This window comes from Nicotiana tabacum, chromosome 24 (assembly GCF_000715075.1).
Source record: "Nicotiana tabacum cultivar K326 chromosome 24, ASM71507v2, whole genome shotgun sequence".
NCBI classification, from domain to species: Eukaryota; Viridiplantae; Streptophyta; class Magnoliopsida; order Solanales; family Solanaceae; genus Nicotiana; species Nicotiana tabacum.
Window position 1 is genome coordinate 65,894,229 of NC_134103.1, and position 14,987 is coordinate 65,909,215.

At 35.9% G+C, this 14,987-nt stretch overlaps 2 protein-coding genes across 2 annotated transcripts; one reads left to right on the forward strand and one right to left on the reverse strand.

Annotated features, from left to right (window-relative positions):
• Positions 1 to 2,169: 2,169 nt before the first annotated feature.
• Positions 2,170 to 11,657, reverse strand: LOC107806205 (protein EARLY FLOWERING 5). The gene is made up of 9 exons (XM_016630329.2): positions 11,346 to 11,657; positions 10,222 to 10,315; positions 9,116 to 9,201; positions 6,412 to 6,461; positions 6,221 to 6,290; positions 6,055 to 6,136; positions 5,551 to 5,969; positions 4,933 to 5,412; positions 2,170 to 2,679 (listed from the first exon to the last, which is right to left on the reverse strand). Exons 1-9 carry the CDS (start codon positions 11,424 to 11,426, stop codon positions 2,467 to 2,469), a joined length of 1,575 nt encoding a protein of 524 aa, XP_016485815.2. The 5' UTR covers positions 11,427 to 11,657; the 3' UTR covers positions 2,170 to 2,466.
• A 755-nt stretch (positions 11,658 to 12,412) lies between these two features.
• LOC107806203 (uncharacterized) lies at positions 12,413 to 14,717 on the forward strand. Its single transcript, XM_016630328.1, has 3 exons — positions 12,413 to 12,771; positions 13,397 to 13,947; positions 14,209 to 14,717. Exons 1-3 carry the CDS (start codon positions 12,413 to 12,415, stop codon positions 14,715 to 14,717), a joined length of 1,419 nt encoding a protein of 472 aa, XP_016485814.1.
• The last annotated feature ends 270 nt before the right edge of the window (positions 14,718 to 14,987 follow it).

Here is a 14,987-nt window from a genome sequence, read left to right on the forward strand (position 1 = left end):
TGCATCATCCTTGATGACCTCACACACACACATATTATCAACATGAGGCGAGGGATTTCATTTGCTCAACACTTGCAAATCCAAAATTTATATTCTCTCAAGTGCTAGCAATCACCTCTCTCAAGAACAAAGTTGTTGCAACCTCAAGGACCATATCCAAAAATTGAAGATATCTTAAGTCCTTAGATTTGTTGAGTCTTTGTCATTTGTTCTTCATTTGTAATTATATACTACTTTCAAGAAGTGTCTTTGTACGACAGATTTAAACCACTATTTGGTTTAGCTTCTTGACTAGAGTTAGTCAAGGTTTGTTGCTTTGTAATAGAGATTACAAAGAGGCTTGCAATATAGTTATTGCAAGTAGGTGAGGGAATAAGAGTTTAATTCCTAGGTTACAATAGGTTGTAATCTAAAGTTGCTCAGTTAGTAAAGTTGAAATCCTACGAGTGTAGGTCGTGGTTTTTAATCCCGTGAGTTGGGAGTTTTTCACGTAAAATATTATTGTGTTATTTACTTACCGTTGTGTGTGTTCTGTGAGAACTGTCTATATAGTTTGGTGGACTCTAAGTTTACATCAGGAGGTATGGACATCATATTTCTAAGAAACCAACTCCCTCTGTCTTCTTAGAAGCATGAAGAATTGATTTCTGATCTTCAAATTTGGGCATTGCATTCTTTAACAAAAAAAATCAAAACAATACAATAAGTCGACTTCTTGTTCAAGTAATCCCAAACTTTTATTGATTAATGAGTTCTAGATTAAAAAGACTTTCTTGTTGGTGAGGTGAAGGGTAATTTTAATACGTGAAGGTCAAGTTTGGGTTTGGGGCATGAAGCCTCTGGTGTCGTGTCTGGTTTTGAGCTAGCAACTAGCATTAGCAGCCCCAAGACTAGAACTAGGCCTTACACGAGCATGAGCAACTAGGAAGTTTATGTGGCTGATGTGGTACTGACGTGGTGTGCGTATAAAGCACCTCATATTGTGAGATTGGTATTATATATTTTGAGGTGATATTAATTTTACTTTAAACTAGAAGGGGATAACTGACTTTCCAGTGCAACTACATGGGGCAACTTATGTATTTTTTCTTTTTTTTTGTTTTCGAAGAAAAGCATTGTTGAAAAAAAATGAATAAATGAGTATTTTTATTTAATATTTTTTTTAATTAATTTTAGTATAATACTTGTCATATCGAATCTAGAATAGATTATATTATTATAAATTATATGACTCGAGATTTAAGCTATTAGTGTATTGAGTGACCTAACAAAGATTAATTTGACCAAATTGATCTCGGCCTTAACTCGTTATGTATTGGTGAAAAAACTAATTGAAAATAGTGTTATAGAATCAAATGGTGCTTTGGCAAAACATTTGAGTAATTACAACAACAGAGGCTATTTCCACTCTTGGGATGACTCGAACTCACAACCTCTTTGTTGGAAGTGGAGGTTGCTTACCATCAGAGCAACCCCTCATGTTTTAGAAGAGCAACCCCTCTTGTTTTGAGTAATTATGACTGATAATCTGTTTGTTGGGTAGCGATATGAAGTTAATTATGAAGGTGAATGATTTTGGCCCGAAAGTGAAGAAAGTCAAATTGACCCTAGTTAAAATAATTGTGAAAGAATTCCACCCAAGTGAAAAAAGTCGAATTATCCCTTTTGATAAAAAATATTTTCTTGGCAACTCAAGACCAAAAATCTTCCATACCAACACATCAATGGTTTGTCCGTTAAATAAAGTAACAAATCTCGAAGGAAAATAACGATTTGAGAACACAGAGTTCCTCCAAGATCCATTTATTTATTTCGCTAGTTAATCTGTAAATGTAATGACCTCGTTTATTTAAACAAGACAGTTCTCATTTACATGATACACCTTTTACAAGTACGAGTGTTTTTTCTTTATTTCTCTTTAGGATTGACCCACATCAGCCACATGGGCAACCCAAATTATTTCCTTCAAATCTAAACTCACGCAAGTAATACACGAGTAGAGAAATCAGGTAAGATGGAGAGTGTATCCAACATTGCAACTCTACACATCATTTGAATCAGTCATAATTGGTCCAAGATACTTGCAGATTGGCTTTTTTGGCAGTCAGACGCTCTATTTGAGCGTTAAAGTTGAAACCATCAGTCCAATGAGAAGCAGCAAACCATGTAGGAGCCTGAAGAGTGTGCTTTTAGACAATCAATTGTACAATATTTTCCTACCTACTTCAGGCTAATGCATATATTGCCTGTTAAAGGGGGGGAAATGAAAGACAATGAAAAATACAGAGGCCACCACGATGCATTTACGCAAGTTATAAGATGGTTGACACGCAGAAGCATCATAAAGTTATGGACACCAAGAACATGAGGGATGGCCCAAGTAACGATTGAAGATCCATCAGATTGCCCATTGGCATTTCTTTCCTCTTGACTGCTATCCTGATTCTGTTGCTATTAGCTATCACTTCAGCTATCAAGAGCACCAAGTGCTTTCATGTCCTCCAAGAATGCTGTATACGAGTCATCAATGCTTTGAGGTTTTGGTGCAGATGCGCTAGTTGATTCATGCTTGACAACAGCTGGAGCTACTGCTGGCTGGTTGACAATAATCGTGTTCGATGACTTTGGTTTGGGTTTTGGAACTGCAGATTCTCTCCTAACACGCACAGAAGCAGGAACCTGCACGAAAACAAATAAATAATCAGGGTAAGTAGCACATAATCAATACTCCCGAATCAATTTTCTATTTCTTTTTGTTTTCCCTTTTTGCATACAGTTATCTAGTGCAGATCATAATTGTGGATATCCATATTCCGATTTCTATTTTATGGATAAGGAAATAAGCGAAAAGGAAACCTATCATTTTATTTCATCTCTACATTATAGAGTGCATGATCTAATATTGCTCAAGTAATTGAAAGAATAAATCAAGTCATCTTGGGTTTCACCATTGCAATTTATCTTTCGCAATTTGATGAAAATCCTCATCACATTCTCTTCTTAAAGTTGATCAAGGAGAATTTTCATTTTTACACGAACTAGATCATGACGACCATTTTACTGTTTAAAAATATAATAGGTAACAACCAAAGATACCAAATACTATATACCATAATCCATCAACCAAATAATTAGATGTATCTTCTGTCATGTAAACATAGAATGTTCATGGCGTTCTGATACTAAATCACTGAAGTAAAAAATGATGAATGTTGTTTTAATAAAAAAAGTTACAATAAAGAGCCTGAATTTTTACTTCTTTTTAAAATATGTTGAAGTCAGTTTTAGCCTTTCACGAGTGACATTTAGTTTTAGCCTCTCAGAGTGACATTCCTTTGAATTTAGAGCATATGTTACAATACAAAAGTGATCCAGATCTCAGCATCTAAATATTACGGAGTAAGGATATTGAAGAGGTGGAAAAGAGTACTTGCAAATGAATCTTGTCATGGTAACCAAGCTGGACCCAATGATACAAGATTGTAATTATTGCCATTGGTACCCTTTTCAGCAGCTCTGGAATAAGACTCCATCTGCATCATTTATACAAGTACATGCAATTATTTTATCCTATGTGGAGGGTTGGGATTATTCTCCATTTCATATATCATATAAAATGAAGATTACATACCCAACAAACAGGATAATTCCAGTATTCCACTATCCTTTTCCCAATATCCTCCTCCTTCCCCTCTTTCTCTGTACCACATCTTTCTCCAGAGCTTTCCTTTCTCATCATTGGTGAAGAAACTTAACGAACAAAGGCTACTAGGATTTTGCTAATAGACGATGAAGAGGACTGCAGCTAGGTTTCATTTAATGATGAGAAAAGCTTGGCTGGGCTTCCATCTAACCAAATCAGGACAACCGTGGTTACGATTTGATCAAGTCACCTCCCCTGTTTCCTTTTCTTTTTCTGCAATTCCTAAAACATCTTATGTCAGCTATATCTTATCACTTGTGCTGTATTTTAGGTTGTTTCCAATTTTTCCTGTTTTTCCATCTTCTCTTTGCTCTAATGTGTTGTTTTATAACAGTGTTCTAACTTCTAACCAGCTAGGGCATATCTCGACTATTTCACCGTGTACCAGCTACCTCCCATTAGCACATGTACCACTCACTCTACTCACCAAGGCTTAGGCAAATGGAAGAAATCACCTAGAGCTTTTTTTGTCTCTATTGAGATTTGAACCATGGTCTCCCATGGTTTACCCACTTTATTAAGGCTAGACCACACCCTTGGGTGCCTCATTGTTGATCATTTTGGAATTAAAAAATAACTTGTCAAAGAATCATGTTGATGAAGGTTTCTGCCATGATAAAAAATTGACATGTTGATAAACTTGTCAATTTACTTTTACTTTGCAGCCAAAATATTTGATAACCGTTATATAAGTTCATTTTAAACATCTTACCTATCATTCAATAATTCGAAGTCATTTAACAATCAATTTTAAGACATTGCGATATTTCCCTTAACAAATCAACTTTCTAACAACTATATGAATGTTTTCTCCAACTACTACTAATATTATATCTAAATCAAATTACTTTTTAGTTCGACGCTAATGGGACAATCAGAGCAATTATAGCACTTACTGAAATATTTTGCACTTAAAAAAACTATACTTGCCCAAGAATGTTTTGGGTATATTAATTTTAGTGCTGCGTTAAACCAAAAGATGGATTAAATTATGCAAAGTTATCAACAAGTTATCTAATACCTAATCCAGTACACCAAATTATGGAAAAGGGTTTGAGTCAGCTCATAATTCCCTCCTGCAGCCTAGTCAGAGGAAAAACAATATGACCTAATCCAGTCCAGTCTACCAAATGAGCCTAAAACTACATTTAGAGGTTGGCCTAATGAAAGTGCCAGACCACAAAAATTAAGTATAAGCAAGAATTTGAAATGTTATCAGAGTAACTAACCATAGCTGTAAGTTCTGGTGTATGCTGAGCTAGAGGCCTCTTAACAACGGTTGAAGCAGCTGATTTAACATATGATGGCTTCTGAGTGGCAAGTGGTCTGGCACCATCTTGTAGATAAGGAGGGGGACCAGGCGGAAGTGGCGGTCTCATCATTGGTGGAGGACCAGGAGGAGGTCCGAAAGGTGGTCTTGGCATAAGTGAGAGCATGACTCCAGGTGGAGCAGGATGGCCGGCAATTCCAGGTGGTGGCCGCATGTCAGTCGGGGGTGGGGGTGGAGGGAACCGAGGAAGTCCAGGAGGTAATACATCATGATGCAAAGTTGGGACCATGGCAGCTCCAGGAACTGAAGGCTGTTGCCTTGGAGGTGGTGGAGGTGGCGGTGGCAATCTAACATGATCTTTCGACTCTGAGGAAGCTTTAGCATCAGATTCAACAGATGTGCCATCTGACTTCAATGGCAAGCCCGGTGGAAGAGGAGGCTGAGCAAGCACAGTGGACCCATGAAAAAGCAAAGAGATCATCACTAGAAAATAAACATTATATACATATCCAGGAATTCCAAAGAGGAACTCCCTCGAACATATATTTTAAATAAGTTAGTGAGAAGACAAGACTACCGGCATTAGTTCTACTGAAGCTGGATTGTCCAGGTTATTTCTATCCCTTTCACTTCCACCAGTGCCGGGGGGAGGAGGTTGAGCAGATGGCTGAAGGGGAGGTGCGGGAGGTGGAGGAAGTGGAAGGTGAACGGCAACCTGTTCCTTTGGTGGGGGACCAGGAGGTGGTGGGGGCAAAGGAGGCAGTGGCAATGAAGTGCTCATTTCTGTCACGGGCTTTGGGGGCATAGGAGGTGGAGGTGGTAAAGGTAAAGATGCAGGCATCGCAGACACATCCACAGAATCTGCATCACCACTCTGGGGCAATGGAGGTGGTGGAGGTGGTGGAGGAAGAGTTGATAAGCTGCCATCTTCTCCATCCAACTGTGATGATGATGCTGTACCGCTTGATGAAGCCGCAGATAATGGTACTCGAGATCCTGTAGTTTGAAGCATGAATAGTATCAGAGAGACGCACACACGGAAAGCAACATTAAACTCACTAGAGAAGTGAATTATACACACCAATGGATGACTTAAACATAGGAGGTTTTCCAGGAGGAGGAGCTCCAGTTGGATTTAGAGTAGGGTGATAGTAGACCGAGTCCTGCAACCACATATTGCTAGCTGTGATTCACAGATCAGCACTAGCTAATTCCACAAAAAATGTAGGAGTTAAGTGAAAACTTACTTCAGGTTTTGGATGCTTGACCATTTCTTCCTCTTCAGCAGAGGTCCGCCTTCGAGGAGGGCCCAAGTGACTGTTGGAGAAAGTTGAGACAAGAGAACTAAGTATAGAAGAGAGTAATTTCTTGATTTTAGGGGTTGGGTGGGTCTGAGGATCGAAAACACATAAATTAGAAAAGGACCGCCTTCTTTTACCTAAACATGACTGGCTGTTCGCCCTTTTCTTTCAGTTTTTCTTCATACTCCTACCAAAAAGCAAAGCTTTAGAGTGAGTAACAAATACATCCCAATCGAACTATAGAATCAAAAGGCTTAGAAGCTGATACAAGAACACAATAAGAGTTTAACAGTTGCCATCACAATGGAGAAAGCACAAACATGACATGAAAAGGAAAAGATATGTCCAAGTAAAACATATTAACTGAGAAGGAAGGTTATATTTCAACCATCTTCCTGTATAGTCTAGTTAAACCACTCAATGCTATCAGCTGATCTCCGAAGCATCTTTTATCTATCTCTCCATATCAGCCTTGTTCATGACTCTTTTGATCATTATGAACAGTTGTTTACGATAAGCAAAGAACTTTTTCTTTTCTTTCTTTCTTGTTAGGGGGTGGTGGAATATGTGTCATGGAAATACTTGTATTTTTTCTAGAGCTGAATGGATTTTCAGTAGAAGTTAGAAGTTGCTTTGCTCAGTAACTATATAAGAAATATATAAGAAACTTCTGTCTGAACCATAGCACTGATAAAATAGGCAAAAAGGGGAAAAAATGAAAACCTACTCCAAGTCTCTGAGAAGTTAAAAGGTTAAAGATGACCAAAGTAGTCAACAGCAACACGAAAGGTGGAGAAGGGAAGCTTCACCTAAAAATACATGATAGCAGTCTCCTTTATCCAGCCTTTCCCTCGTTAAAATTCAAGAGCACCTAGGATGCCCACAATAGTAAATAATTCTCTAGGATACTGAAATCAAATTTACCCAACTCTGAAAGTGTTGGCACTTCATATAGAGCTAGAAATGAGACATATTGACATCAAAACTTGTGATACAACTTGATGTTATGTTTAACTGAAATTTCTTCTGGTTCACTTAGAATATAAATTGCTAAAAGAAATTTTGTGAAAAACAAAAAATCAAGACGTGAATAGAATGACAGAGAGATCAATTTAGCCCAATTATGTTGAAGTTAGAAGTGGGAGCGTGAGAAATCTGGGCATTTAGACTTCCAGAAGAGTCCAAAGCAATAACCCTTGACCATATGTTTTTGAAGTTAGAGAAATCTATGTTTCTAACCGTTCTCAAAAAAAGATTTAGAGAAACGCATGTGCCCAAGCTGGTTCAGACATCACCATTATCAAAAAACAATTAGATACACCTGTCTCATTTTTACTTCCGTATAGCAAAACCGTTTTTCTTTGGGGAACTATCAAAAATCCCTTAACAATGTTATTTTTAAACAAAACACCGGAAAAGGAAACTCCCATTGGAAAAGAAAATGAAAGATTGACATCTTTTCTCTCCAATTCCATGCAATAACCAACCTACCTAAACTTGCCCATCCCCACTTTTCCTTTGCTCCCACAATAAATTTGAACAAAAGCAAAAGGGGAAAAAGTTTGAAGGCATTCAAGTATAAATGAGATATTGGTGATGCAGTTCTTTTGAATTTCTCGAAAAGCATTATTGCCAAAAGGCTATGCTGGTTCATCCACAAAGAAGAGAACAGTTTTGTCAGATAAAACTAAAGTGGATTTTGGTAATATGAATATCTCCCTTCCCTTCTTTTTTCTCAAAGAACAGCGGTAGCTCTCTTTTACTAAGAACTAAAACTCTATCAAATGGCTCTCTCATTAAACCCCCAAAATGTTGACAAGATTGCTAATGCTTCTTGTACATTCTTGTATGGTACTTCTGTGAAACCATTCTCTTGGATCCTCAAAGTAATAAGATAGAACACTCCGATAAAATTTGACCACCAGTCTCAAGATCAAGTCTCTTAACTAGCTCAGCAGCTCATGGTCTAAATTTGTTCTCTGCCACTTCAATTGGCATCCACAACATCCTAAGCCTAAAATTAAACAAAAAGCTTTCACGTGTTTAAAGTTGCCAGCTGCACCAATCTTATAGTGAATTCTGCTGGGACTTACCTGATACGAGTATAAATTTAACACAGCATTTTACAAGAGAAGAACCAACCATCCCACGAAAAAACAGATGACGATATCAATTTAGAAGCACCAAATATTTTGCTGTAAAATCAACTCGTTATGCAATGTTTTTCAGCATGGTTTACACTGATTAGCACATTTACTTCTTGATCAGTCTAATTGGCCTGTTATATGATCGGGAAAGAAAGACACCTAACATGGAGAGGCTAGCTCATTGCAAATAAATAGCTGTGGGACGCCTAGCAGCCTTTTCATAACAACTAAATATTATATTCCTTGCTTATCTTACCTATGGAACATAGTACCCAGAACAAGATGTGCCGTAAAGGATTGAAGGGATACCTATTTTTATAGAGTAGATGGAAACATAATCTAGAGGAATGGTTGAAAAAAGATATTAAGCTACATAATTACAAGTTGCTAATAATCTCAAGTTGCTAATAATCTCAAGTTGCTAATAATCTACAGCATACATGCTGTTACTACAATAGCTCTATGTTCTATCTCCTAAGGTAACGGAGCATTTAGTATGGGCATTAACTTATCAGACAATGACATTCAGGCATACATACTAAAAGAAGCAGCAATATAGAATTAGCAGGCATGGCATACAACAAATTTCTTATTGCGAGGACCTCTTATCTTCAACGATCATACCTAAGGGATCTACGTGTATTTTCTATATAATCACCCTAATAAAAGCACCAGGCGCACAAATAAACATTACCTTTCTCTTTTTGAGAACAAGATTAAGTGTATCTTCAAGTTGTCTCTTTTTATGTTTCCTTGCTTTGTCTAGCGCTCCCTCCGCCTCTGCATAAATTGATTACATTCAATTACAATAAGATTTTAATCTTCAGAACATCACAAATAATAATACAAGCTCAACCTTATTCTTTTCTTGATAGACAGTGCAACAATTTCTTCTTATACTTTATTGGCCAAACAAAGATGCATGACAGATAAACTAGTCCATCCACAGCTGGACCAGATTTTATTTGCCGAGTAATAGCATCAAAGGATGATATTTTTTCATAAGTAATAAATGAATCAAAAGATGAAAGTAGCTATTCAAAATTCATCCACCCAACCCTTTTCCTGGTTGACCCAGAGGTAGGTTCCAGCAAGAAAACCTCAAATTTTAAGTAACCAACAATAATCAATATGAGTTGTGTTATCATAGAAGTAAAGGAAAAATGCAATGCAACTAACAGTATAACAAAACAACAGTGAGTGCACTATTGGCTAGTTATCAGGCTGTATAACCTAGTATTCTACAAGAAGATTGGATTCAATCTGCTCACCACAATCCTATTACTACCACTAATATACTCAAAAGAAAAATCTTGCCTCAACCACTCCCATCAGGTATAAAGTTTTCACCTCAATTAACAAAACACAACTAAAAAGCTATGAGACAACTACAAACTATGTAAAATATTTAACCAATTAACTCAAAATGACAACAGGTCCAATGTTATATTACTGCTGGTAACCACTCTTCAGTCTCATGAATTTTTCTGAAGTCATTCTCCGAGCTTTAACTAATCCACTTCAGAATATGTCCTACTTCTGTCCTTCCTCTCCTTATTGCTATTATTTTACTGAACGTGATATAGGCATTACTTTATAATTCTCAGTCTTTCTTCAATGTCACTCAAAACAATCTCCAGAATTATCAACGTCAACAGAAGTGTTAAGCACAAGAGCATTTTATTCAATAGCAAATGATCCAAAAACAGAGCATTTTATTCAATTATATAACAAGAAGTATCACAGAGTTCAAATGCAGCAACTTATCCAAAGAAAAGAATTATATGGGGAACAACTTACTCATCACTTCTAGTTTCTGAATCTGATCTTTTAGTTGGTCCGGATCCTTCTTCAATATACCCACTTCTCTCACTTTCTTCCTCTCTTTCTTGTTCTGGGAAAAATAAAAACCAAAATAAATAAATTCCACATAAACCTCACCTAATAACTTGTTATGGGATATTCAAACAAATAGATCTTCCTTAGAACCATCCCTCAATTTTCCTTCTGTTTCCAATAGATGTCTCATAAGACTCAAAGCTTGTTTGTGCATACATAAAAACATAACAATAGGCTTCAAGTTTATGTTCACCAAAGCATATAAGCAAAACATTTAATCTAAACATCCCCCCGGAACCAACCAATAATGAAAGTATGAAATTAGCTGCACAATAGAATGGGCACACCACTATATGCATTGGCACGTGCTCTCCTAAGCACGGACTATATGGGTCCCCAAATGTAGTTAAAAAATGGGTAAGGGGTTTATCACATTTCCCCCTGGGTGTTACGGAGTATAAGTTCCCAAGTGAAAAATCAGCAAGGGTTCATATACTAAAGAATCCTCAACATATTCTGCTCTATTTGTTTATTAAGACAATTATTGAGTATTAGAGTGAAACAACCCCAAATGATACATTTTTCTTTTTTGAAGACAAATTATTGAGCATTAGAATAAAATGACCCCACTGGATTCCGAACTAAATAGATTATTCATATCACTGCCAATGTGGCAGTTGGGATTTGAACCTGAGACCTAAAGCAACTTTTGAACCGCCTTTATTGCTACACTAAAAAATTTCCTAATGTCAAGGGGATTCAACAGCTTATATATAATCAAAAAAGATCGTTGAAGTTGAACCCCCTTCCATCCACCTAGTTCAGCCACTAGTTCGTCGCTCCAACTAATGTTGTAATAGTCATTGTACTATAGACAACTCTAAGGAAATTTGTTAGTATATCAATTTAAGTCCAAAACATTTACTCTTTAGATAAATTATTGAGTAATAGAATGGAAATACCCCCAATTGATCCATTTTTAAAATCTATTGAGTATTCACATAATCGCCCCCAACTAGTACAGGCACAGTAATGATGTACTATAAATAACTCTAAGGAAGCTATTAATTGAGATAAAAATATACCCTTTTCAATTCCCTTTTGCGTTGTTCCTTGCGATAAGCGTCGGTAGGGTTCATGACTTTGCCTCCTTTGGTCGTCTTCATTTTGCGCTGCTGCTTTTTTGCTCACTATTCTCCGTTATTGAAACTCGCTGTGATAATTCGATTCCCGAGCCTAAACTCGGGCGCCGGTGATAGAGAATTCCGTTGGGTCTATTCGGGGATTTACCTAAATTCTGGTTCTACGGACCCGGCTTTGGTGATGGCTCTACTTCGATTTTATATTAGGGGAAAAACACCTATAAAAGTTAAAATATTATAAAAGAATTCTAACCCACTAAATAATTATAATCCCCTACCCATTTAATAAACAAACAATATCTCAAAATAACTACCCACACTAATGCCCTACCTATAGAAACGCAAAAGCTGCTCAAATTTTCAGAAAATTAGCGCACAAAGATTACCGGCATCTGTTGAAGATTTGAAGATCGCCGCCCTAATTTGAAGATCGAAAGTGTGAAAAAATATAGTAAAGATGTTGATTTCTCTTTAAAATTTGAGTTTTTCTCCTTAAATTTTGTAGAAGTAGTTGATTTGACTTTGGAAGATGCTAAAACTTTTGATGCTCAAATTCGCATCTTATTTTTTCGATTTTGATTTCGCATATTACATAAGTTTAGCGCTCAAACTTCTGAATTTTTAGCTGAAAGTTCTGTTCTCAGTTTGGAGATATGGAGATCTGGAGGTTTGAATCATAACAGCTGATTTGATTTCAAAAAATCTTCTGTTAAAATTCAGTATTTGACATCAACACTGTTGAAATTTGCATTGTCGAGATTCAATTTCGGACATAAAAGTAGTTATTACTTCAGAATGGAAAATATACCAACTCTGCTGCAGCATAGTGGAGAATGGATGATAACCATAATTTCATAAACTTTCATGTTGATGCAATTCTAATAAAGACCTGTTGGAAATTTGAACAACTTCTCAGATAAATTGCAAAGCAACTGCAAAAGGACAGTAACACAATAGTTATTTAGTATGCTATTGCTCAAGGATATTCACCAATTACAATTTGCACCGATATGAGTGTTAGTGTCTACATGGAATTGAAAAAATCAAGTGCAGGGATAACAGCATTCCCACTATGTTTGTCGTTTGCTAAAAATACTATAACTGCAAGCACCTCCAGTTTCGATGTTGCTACAATTTCATCAGAAATTGCACAATTTGAAAGCAATGATATGATTAGTACTTTTGATGTGCAAGAAGGAGATGACACTGGTATAGAACTTGATGATGCAAACATCATAACTGAACAATTTCATCAAAAAGTTGAAAAGGGACAAATTTACAAAGACAAGAACCTGCTGGCTCTCGTTATGAAATATTATGCCGTTAGAGAAAAATGTCAATATCTGGTTAATAAATCATGCCCAAGAAGGTTCGTCTGCATTTGTTCAAGTAAAAAAACTATGTGATGCCTATATAGTATATCAGGATGCTATATCGGTATATTATGTGAGTATAGAATTCTACCGATTTGTATGTGTGTTTTTTATCAGTAAAATATGATACAGATATAGTATATGACTTTGCTATATCAGTATACTATGTAAGTATAGAATTATATTGGTTTGTGTTTGTATTTTTTTATCAGTAAAAGATGATATAGATATAGTATATAAGTATGCTAAATCAGTATACTATGCGAGTATAGAATTATACTAGTTTGTTTGTGTTTTTTATCAGTAAAAGATGATATTGATATAGTATATAAGTATGTTATATCAGTATACTATGTGAGTATATAATTGTATTGGCTTGTGTGTTTGTTATTATCAGTAAAACATGATACTAATATAGTATATATGTATGCTAAATCAGTATACTATGTGAGTATAGAATTGTGATGGTTTGTCTATGTTTTTTATCAGCAAAATATGATACCGATATAGTATATAGGTATGCTATATGAGTATACTATGTGAGTATAGAATTGTATGGGTTTGTGTGTGTATTTTTTATCAATAAAATATGATACATAATTGTATTTGTATTATAAACAGGTTTACCAATGAATGTATGGATGAAAGATGCACTTGGAGACTTAAAGCATCAAGCCTGCGTGCATCAAATATTTTCCAAGTGACGAAATACAATTCTGTCCATAGTTGTTTAAATGATAAGAGATTTTGTTCACAAAAGCAAGTTGTCTCAGCTTTTGTTGCAGTTGTGGTACAAGATAAACTTGTTGACCCGCAAACCATATATACATCAATAGATATTCAAAGAGACATCCAAAAAGCATATGGTATGGACTTAAGCTACATGCAAGTATGGAGATCAAAAGAAAAAGCAATTCAATTGTTGAGAGGAATACCAAGTGGGCAATACAAGAAAATACCAACATATCTTTATATGTTAGAGTACGTTAACCCAGGATCAGTGACACGACTACACACTGAAGTAGATGGGAGCTTCTTATATGCATTCATAGCTATATATGCATCTATTGGAGGATGGATCTATTGTAGGCCAACAGTTGTAGTTGATGGAAGTTTTTTAAAGTCAACATATAGAGGAACCATACTCACGGCTTCCACGCAAGATGTAGAGGGTAAGAAAAAAAGTTGTCTCAGAATCAGTATTGAATAATTGATGTACTTTACTATTTTAAAAATACAATCCAATTACATTCAGTTAAAGCAACAAAAAAGATTTTCAAATATCATATGACACCAATATGGTATATATGTATACCAACAGAGTATATAATTACTTTGCTACATACCTGCACCTGTCTATGATTATACTACTATATGAAATGATAAATTAACATTGTGTGTTGTAACTAATATTTTTTCCTTTGCTTTTACAGGACAAATGCTACCCCTCGCATATGTTATTGTTGATTTAGAAAACGATGCATCGTGGGAGTGGTTCTTCGTGCAGTTCAGAGAAACCTATAGACAAAGAGAGGGAATATGCATTGTATCAGACATGCATGATGGTATATGGAGAGAAACTTCGATTGTCTATCCAGAAGTCCCTCATTGTGCATGTATGTTCCATCTGTGGAACAACATAAAGACGAACTTCAGGAAGAGCCAAAAGCAAATCAAAGAATTATACTTTGCGTTAGCAAGAGCATACACTGTTGAAGAATTCAACAGGCATATGGCAGAGTTAGAAGCTATTGATAGTAGAGTGAAAACATACCTGATGGATATTGGATATGATAAATTATCCCGGGCGCATTTCAAGGCAAATAGAACCATGACCATGACATCGAATATTGCAGAATCAGTAAATGCAACAAACAAGCACGCAAGAGACCTCCCAGTTGTGAATTTGCTTGACTTTATGACAACATTGATTCAGAAATAGAATTACACCAAACGAAAGGATGTCGTGGAATTATTTATGAAGATCGGTGTAAAGTATGAAAAAATATTGGTAGATATACTATCTTATCACAGACGATGACGGTATGCACTTTTAGAATCATAAAAACACTGCATGTACTATAGTTTTATTTCTGCACCTTAGAGATTTCACTAAACAACTACATATTGTTATTAAAAAAATACTATTACTTCATACAACTAATGACTTTTCTTAATTAAAATTATATTAGGTGTTGCCATCAACTCAATT

Excerpts from the sequence above, each read along its gene's own strand:
- LOC107806205 (XM_016630329.2), bottom strand. The coding sequence starts at position 11,426 with ATGAAGACGACCAAAGGAGGCAAAGTCATGAACCCTACCGACGCTTAT. Across the intron at positions 6,137-6,220 it reads TCAAGCATCCAAAACCTGAA|GACTCGGTCTACTATCACCC; the intron begins GTAAGTTTTCAC and ends ATGTGGTTGCAG. Across the intron at positions 5,413-5,550 it reads CTTCAGTAGAACTAATGCCG|CCTCCTCTTCCACCGGGCTT; the intron begins GTAGTCTTGTCT and ends GTGCTTGCTCAG.
- LOC107806203 (XM_016630328.1), top strand. The coding sequence starts at position 12,413 with ATGAGTGTTAGTGTCTACATGGAATTGAAAAAATCAAGTGCAGGGATA. Across the intron at positions 12,772-13,396 it reads AATAAATCATGCCCAAGAAG|GTTTACCAATGAATGTATGG; the intron begins GTTCGTCTGCAT and ends TATTATAAACAG. Across the intron at positions 13,948-14,208 it reads TTCCACGCAAGATGTAGAGG|GACAAATGCTACCCCTCGCA; the intron begins GTAAGAAAAAAA and ends TTGCTTTTACAG.